The sequence below is a fragment of the Prunus avium genome, chromosome 2 (assembly GCF_965620075.1).
Source record: "Prunus avium chromosome 2, drPruAviu1.hap1.1, whole genome shotgun sequence".
NCBI classification, from domain to species: Eukaryota; Viridiplantae; Streptophyta; class Magnoliopsida; order Rosales; family Rosaceae; genus Prunus; species Prunus avium.
The window spans coordinates 21461729-21469696 of record NC_142285.1 but is presented as its reverse complement, the minus strand read 5'-3'; the positions used below and the strand labels follow the sequence as shown (position 1 = coordinate 21469696).

Genomic DNA, 7968 nt, shown 5'->3' with positions numbered 1-7968 from the left:
ATGGTGGCGGCTTCCAAATGAGTTTGGGGAAATTTTACTCCTAAGGCTACTGAGCTTATGGCAGCATGTTTGGGTTTACAGGTGCCATCTCAGATGGGTTATGGGTATCTTGTTCTGGAAATGGATGCGATGTTTGAATGCTTTACAGGAATGTTTGGATTCCAATGGTGCATTAGTAGCAGAAGCGCAAGCCTATCTAAAGCTTTTTCCAGTTGTGATTTGTCAATATGCTTCATGTAGTTGTAATCAAGTAGCACATTGTCTGGCTAGGCATGCGTTGTTATGTTCAGATTTTCATGTTTGGATTGAAGAGGGACCTATGTGGTTGTCAACTGAATTACTCTTTGATGTCTCTGATGTTTGATTTAAATGTTTTTCAGGATCGCTGTTGGTTGGGCTGCAAGTTTCAGGTGCTGTCCAGATTTTGTTGATGTGCAGATTGAAGGGATGTTCATGCTTCCTCTTCTTTCTTTATTTTCTTGTTATTTCACCCTTGAGTTGTTCAGGCGCGAGTCTTTTTTAAGATCACGCATCTATTCCTCTCTCTCATGTTTGAATTTTGGATAATTTGGCTATTTTCAATGGTATCTTTTATACACTCTTATGATGCTTATTGTTTTTTTAATAAAACATCTATTCCAAAAAAGAGAAGTGAAAGTATAGGACTGATTAAAATTCATTAGATTAATATTGTGGTTGACATTCTTGTAAATGCTTATAAATGAACTCTACCTAAACCTCATTTTGGATGAAGGATTTGAAAATTATATAGAATTATAAAATGACGGAATTTAGGTTTCCATCATTTCAATTTCCGACAATTGAAGATTTTAGTGTTTGAATTTATGTATATCGAATTTTGTAAATGACAGAACTTGTAAATGACACTATGAAAATTGTGAAATGACGCATATTTTGGTAGAAATTAAACTTGGGAATTTGATACCCAAATTTCCACGATTTTTTCCACACGTAATTTAATAAATTTCGCCCTTAAGTTGTCAAATAAGGGAATTGTCAATTTCACCTATTAAATTCCCGACTTTTAGCTAAATTTCGAATTATTTTCCCTCGTCCAAATAGAGGCTGTGTCGTTGGTTGGGATCAGCAAAAATCTTGGGTGCAAATAGAATTCTCCTTGAGAAAAATCTGTTTCATGTTGGTAGATTGCATTCACCGTGTCCGAAGGAAGACAGGAAATTGTTTTTTCATTATTATTCGCGTCTGCCCCAAAAGAAGAACCGTCAACCTGTCACTGGGGCCCATAATCTCCACCTCGCCAACTTTAAACTATAAAAAAATTCAATCTCTCTCTCTCTCTCTCTCTCTCTCTCTTTCTCTCTAACTCTGTAGCAACAACGAAGAAGAAGGAAGGAGGAGGAAGACGAAGATGGGTGTTTTGACAACAGGAATGGGCGGCGATTCACTGAGCCTCAGAGCAGCCATGATGAGAGAGTCACTGCAAAAGAGCCAAACCATCACTGACAGCGTCGTCTCCATTCTCGGCTCCTTTGACCACCGCCTCTCCGCCCTTGAAACCGCCATGCGTCCTACCCAGGTGGGTCTTCTTCTCCCAACTTTCTGTTTGGGTCGCCAGAAAATCTTATTCAACAAGAATGGAACCAAGCTTGGATCACTTAGAGTTTGACTTGGCCTTACTTTTCTTAACAGACCCAAATATGGGTCTTAGAGATTTTTGACATTTTTTTCTTGTAATATCTTAGTGACCAAAAGCCGGATCTCTCGGGCACTGTTGGGATTTTGATTTTCTTTCACAATTTGGAGCTTTTGTTCATGTTTTCTTATTGGGTTTGTTTGAATTTTGGATAGTACAGATTAGAACGCACTCTATCCGGAAAGCACATGAGAACATTGATAAGACCTTGAAGGCTGCTGAGGTTATACTGGCACAATTCGATCTTTCTCGCCAGGTTAGTCAGAGGATTTTCTAAATTTGTTTAATGTTTAACAAGATTGAATTTATATTGATTAATTTGAAGTTGGGTATTATCCCTTTGCGTTTAGGAAATTCATGAGATCATTGTTAGTGGTTGTACTCTGGGGTGAGTGTAACACTTTATTTTATGTTTTTAGTTTTGTGAAATGGCATTTGTATACCGTGCTGATTAATATATATCTAAAGAAGCATGCTATTTCAAATTCCTTGGATTTTATTTGTTGACGTTTGTTTGTTTGCGATTGCAAGGGCTCAGGTTTTACCTTTAGGCCGAAATAATCCTGTTTTGTTCATCCCGTGTTTTTGGTGCTTTTAAAGAACATGGGAATTGTTTAATTTTTGTTCCATTTGGACGGGATGATTTAGAAGAAAGGATTTGAATTTATGAGAATATGACTAGATTAGTTGACAAAACTATATCTGACAAAAAAAAAAAAAATTGACAAAACTATAAAACACTGGATAAAATGTATTTTTAAATAGATTTGAAATTACTAGTACCACATAATTTATTGAATTTGAAATGACTAGATCCCCGAATCATTTGACATCCATGCATTTCTTCTTATTATTTTCATGTAAATGCTACAAATAATTAAGTCACACTATTTTACTGTATAATATTGATTAAAATCCTTAGATTTCAAATCTCTCTATCCAAATAGAAGAGGGATTTACATGCTAATTACAATATTTGGAAAAAATCTAGAAAAGACAAAGCTGTCATACATGATGACCAAATTCAATCATTCGATCATGTATTTCAAGATTGTTGAATGTGCTTTGTATGTAGGATTATTGTTTCTTTTGGAATTATATCCAGCTAACCATTGACATGTAATATTTTGGGTTTGGTGAATGGTTGTGAAGCAGTCATGGTGCTTGCAAGCAACGGAGCCTAGGCACTGACACATGAAAATTATGTTATTTTATGTTTATAAGGCGAGTCATTTAAATGTTGGTGGCTATGTGTCTGACACAACCACCTTCTAGGGTTGTCCATGCTTCATAGTTTGCAAGATATGACCTTACCTTACCTCTCCTTCTTTTCGAGTCTTTGCATATTCAATAATCTACCTCTCATTCAGAAATTCTTTAATCTTTTCCAGCAGTAAAATTGCTTTTTTCATTTGAGAACTTTAGAGTTGAAACAACTGGGATATTTTAACCTTGTCTTGCCTGTCTCTATACCATTTCACTTACACATTTATATGTTATATGTCTTATGTCTTATGATGCATGTTAACCATTATGCCTGTTGATATTGACGTCCTTTCAATTTGCAGGCTGAGTCCAAAATCCTTAGAGGGCCACGTGAGGACTTGGAAAGTTATCTAGAAGCAATTGATCAGCTAAGAAGCAATATACGGTTCTTTAGTAGCAACAAAGGCTTTAAGAGTAGTGATGGAGTTCTCAGTCAAGCAAATAGTTTGCTTGCTAAAGCTATTTCAAAGCTTGAAGATGAGTTCAAGCAGCTGCTGTTGTCTTACAGGTTTGTATTTCAATGCTCAACAATACCTTTATCCTGTTCTTTTGGGAAATACCACCCTTTTCTCTAAAAATCAACCAATGCTCCTGTATTGACATTGGAGAACCTGTAGCTTCAATTGTTTCAATCAAGTCTCTGTAATTTAATTATTGCTTGCAATCAAGTCTAAAATAAGAATTCCGTCAATTTTTTAGATGGTAGATTCATTAGTGCATGGTAAATATGATCCAAGAACAAAATAATGTTAAAATATTAAAAAGGAAAAATTGAAAAGAAAAAAAAAAACCATGGAAGACTTCCATCTTATCCACTTCTCCAACAACTCTAGAATTATATCCAGCCTGATCACCACAATCCTGAATCTAACAAGCTCAATCCCATACCCATGTTCTTGATTGCAACCACTAGTTAACTACGAGGACTTGATTGAAACAATTGAAACTATAGGAACCTATGTCGCATGGATACATATATGAGATATGCGATATTATATGATACGGCGATATGGAACTACAAACTACTAAATATATATTAACAAATTCCTACTCATCCCTTTATATACAGGGGCGGAGCCACAATTTTAGTTCATAGGGGGCACCCTCAAACCAAAACATTGAAGGGGCCCCCATGGGCACTATGTGGTTCCAGCTACTGCTTATATAGAAAGCACTAGTAATTTAATGTCAATATTGGAACAAGCTTTCCAGAAACAATGTGAGCCATATCAGTATCCACCTCTCTAATTCCTCTTGGACTGCTCTTCTGCAGCTGTTCAGTCCAGAGCTTAGTAGATATTGTCTAATATGCATTATGTTAAGAATTTCCTATTTTATGTTAGTCCTTAGTGACGACATGTCATGGCACACTTCTACCTTTTCCTCTTCTTTCCTTGGGTTGATCATGCTTGGTAGTTGTGACTGGACTGGATTGAGACTGAGTCCAGTCCAGTCCCATAGAGACCCATCCCTTGGGAGGGGACTTGTTTAACAGATGTCCATTGTAATAGTCTAGTCTCACTATTGTTAAGTTCAGCAAAGATGGGACAGGACTGTCTGTCCATTTCAATTGAATCTGTCCTTTTCCAGCCCCACCTACCAATTGTGGCCATATATGTAGAACCTAGCACTATTATCGACATTCAGCTGATGAATAAGAATTGATTCCCTTTTTTGCATTTTCTTTGCCTTCTTGCTATAAGCTCTCATGAAAGAGAAGTAGAAAATCCTACGAATGCTGTTTAGAATTGATTCCCTGTTTAGAGTTGCAAGTGTGCTCCATTGACACCGTTTATCTGTTTTTTTTATTTTTTTTTATTTTTATTTTCAGCAAACCTGTGGAGCCTGAACGCCTTTTTGATTGCCTCCCAAACTCGTTGCGGCCATCCTCAGGGTCTCCTGGTGATTACAGTGGCAAGAATCCATCCAATAATCATGCTGAACACCACAACAATAGCTTAGAAAATGCTGTTTACACACCTCCTACTCTAATACCACCACGGGTTCTTCCATTGTTACATGATTTAGCCCAGCAAATGTTTCAAGCTGGTCACCAACAGCAGTTGCTAATAATTTACAGGTAACAGAAGGGTCATTCTTTGGTCTTCAGTTATCTTATGTAGAATGTTGGTTTTTTCATTCCCTACATGACAACAGGTTCAAGATTTCATGTTATGTCAAAGGCACGTGATTTGTTAAACAGTTACTGTGTTAAAATATAAATTTGAAGACTTCCATGGAAAAAGTCAGGTAGTTAGTCCTGTATTCAGATAAAAATTTCTAATGAGAAGCTATTTCATAAGTGAATAAAGTTCTTTGATGTTGGACAAGCTCAAATTTTATTGAGCACAAGAGAACTGACCTATGTGCATAGACACTTCCATAAAACATTTTCCGTGCTGGACTCCCAAGGATGTGACACTTGTGTCCACAATTCTCTGCATTCTTATATATGATGCAGCTTCATCTGCTAGAAAGAGCCGAAACTTGTCAAGGTGTTGAGTATTTTTTGTCAAGAAAACTGCACCTAGTTATTATTGTCATAATATTTTGATAATGGTTCGTTTACAAGTAATGGTTTGCAAAAGCATATATAGATGTCTATATATAGAACTTCACAATTTTGTTGACGTCCTCGTTTCAGGATTTTTGGAAAATGCGTAGGGCACACAAAAACTTGTCCCAGTGCTCTCATATCATAGGAATTGGGTTTTCAAATAATGAAGAAAATCCAGTGTGCAGAGGTGGCTGTTTTGTGCAATTTCATTTGTAACTTCTCTGTCGTCCTTGGGAGTCTTAACAGCATAATTATATTGATTCTAGCTGGTCAACTTCAGATCTTATATTTGAATATTTTTCGGTTACGTAAAGTCTACTTATGATCCCATGCACGGTTGCAGTATTTGCTTGGACTGTTATTTTTCATCACTGCTTTACTTATGTGCGCTTCTTTGACTACGTGTGTAGCTTTTGTTTTTGTTTGTCTTTTTTGTTTTTGCTTTTATTCAAAATATGTTTTATCAATCCTTTTTTATGTTTTCAGGGATACTCGTTCGTCAGTTTTGGAAGAAAGCCTTCACAAATTGGGGGTCGAAAAACTTAGCAAGGATGATGTTCAGAAAATGCAATGGGAGATTTTGGAGGCCAAGATTGGGAACTGGATTCATTACATGCGTATAGCTGTAAGGAATTTGTGGCATTTGCTCAACTTCTTAGGTTATCTGTGTTTTTCCTCAATATCTAACTGGGCTTGAACAGGTCAAATTACTGTTTGCTGGTGAACGGAAAGTTTGTGATCAAATGTTTGAAGCCTTTGATTCTCTCGGTGACCAATGTTTTGCTGAAGTTACCAGAAGTAGTGTCTCAGTTCTACTTAGTTTTGGAGAGGCAATTGCTAACAGCAAGAGATCCCCGGAAAAGTTATTTGTACTTTTAGACATGTACGAGATAATGCGGGAGCTGCACTCTGAGGTTTGAATAATCTAACAAATTTATAAAGCATGCACTAGGTATACAATATGACAAATTGGGCCTAAGGAGATGATATAATTTGGTGTTCCCCTTAGGTGCAGTTTCATCACTTGATAGCCTGAAATTTGTAAAGATGTTGATTTGTCTAGAGCACTTTGAACATTAGGAATTCATCACAGTTTGGCGAACATAGGATAATTAGGCATATCAGACAACTTTTAGTTTGAGAATTAAGGGCTTTTGGTGTTAAAATTTTGTACTCTGTTGTTTCTTTCCATGATGCTTTGTTTTTATTATTTACTTAATTTCAGGAATTAGTATGATCAATTATTTCACTCTTCATTTCATAAGGTTAGAATGTACCCTTGGTGATTGCTTGTAATGCAATATATCTAGGATATTAAACTTAATATGATATGTTCCATTTCGCATTTGCCTGGTGTCTAGGTTTCACATCTGTCTTGCCTGTGTGTTTTAGAAAGTAAGTCATTTGCTGGCATGGTGCAACAGATTCATGTTTTAAATTGATGCCTGAATTCATTTGCAGATTGAAACGATCTTCATAGGTAAAGCTTGTGCTGAAATTAGAGAATCAGCGTCAAGCTTGACAAAACGGCTTGCCCAGACCGCGAAAAAGACCTTCGGTGATTTTGAAGAAGCAGTTGAAAGGGATGCAACGAAAACTGCTGTATCTGATGGCACCGTCCATCCTTTGACAAGCTATGTGATCAACTATGTGAAGTTTCTTTTTGAGTAAGTTTCATTAATTTTAGGGTTTAAATATTTAGGCTTAAGTCTTCGCCTAGCTAGTCCTGTTGCCTGAACTGGTGGTCTATGATTGGAAGATGATTCCAACAGACTTCTTATTTTCTATCTTGAAATCTTTCTTACATTCTTCTCTGTCGTTATATATATATATATATATATATATGTATGCATATGGAGAGCAAAGATTCTCTATACATGACGTCTCATATTTCTTAAAGACGGTGTGTGTTGGGAAAGCCTCACTTCTACTCAATTTTCTTCAACTTTGATCCCATCTATTGATAGGGTTGACTATTTAGGGTATAGAATGGTCCTTTAGAGCTTAAATTTTAGGTTATAAGTATCAAGCCCACAATTTTAAAACCTAAAATCAAAGAGACTAACCAATTGAAGAATGGAAATGTAAAGTCTCAGCTCAAAATTATGATTTTACACCTGAAAACAATCAACCATGTCAATAAATGGGATCAAAGTTGAAGAAAATTGAATGGAAGTGAGGTTCTCTCAACATGTCCTGTCTTTAAGAAATATTGGACGTTCTGTATAGCGTATAATTGTATATATAGAGAGAGATTGGAACAATTAAAGTATGAAAATACTCCAACAATCAAGGTTGGAACAATCTCACCTGTAACTGTTTAATCTAGAAGAGAAAGATCCAAGAATTCAAGATGATTACTTGTTTTAGCTATTTATTTTACTTGTTAGATCCTTATTTGCTACTATGGATGGTAATGTTCTCTTTCCAAACAGACAAGTTATGTTACCAGAATTTCAACCAACCACAT

The 7968-nt window shown here is 36.1% G+C and overlaps 1 protein-coding gene across 1 annotated transcript in view; it reads left to right on the top strand.

The window, feature by feature from the left end:
* Positions 1-1315: 1315 nt before the first annotated feature.
* The window catches only part of LOC110744769 (exocyst complex component EXO70A1), a 10261-nt gene continuing 3608 nt past the window's right edge, over positions 1316-7968 (top strand). Inside the window, exons 1-7 of the mRNA XM_021944778.2 lie at positions 1316-1558; positions 1836-1931; positions 3244-3449; positions 4773-5021; positions 5985-6123; positions 6200-6412; positions 6960-7165. Coding sequence (XP_021800470.1) covers positions 1391-1558; positions 1836-1931; positions 3244-3449; positions 4773-5021; positions 5985-6123; positions 6200-6412; positions 6960-7165 — 1277 coding nt within the window. The 5' untranslated portion in view covers positions 1316-1390. The remainder of the gene's footprint in view (positions 1559-1835; positions 1932-3243; positions 3450-4772; positions 5022-5984; positions 6124-6199; positions 6413-6959; positions 7166-7968) is intronic.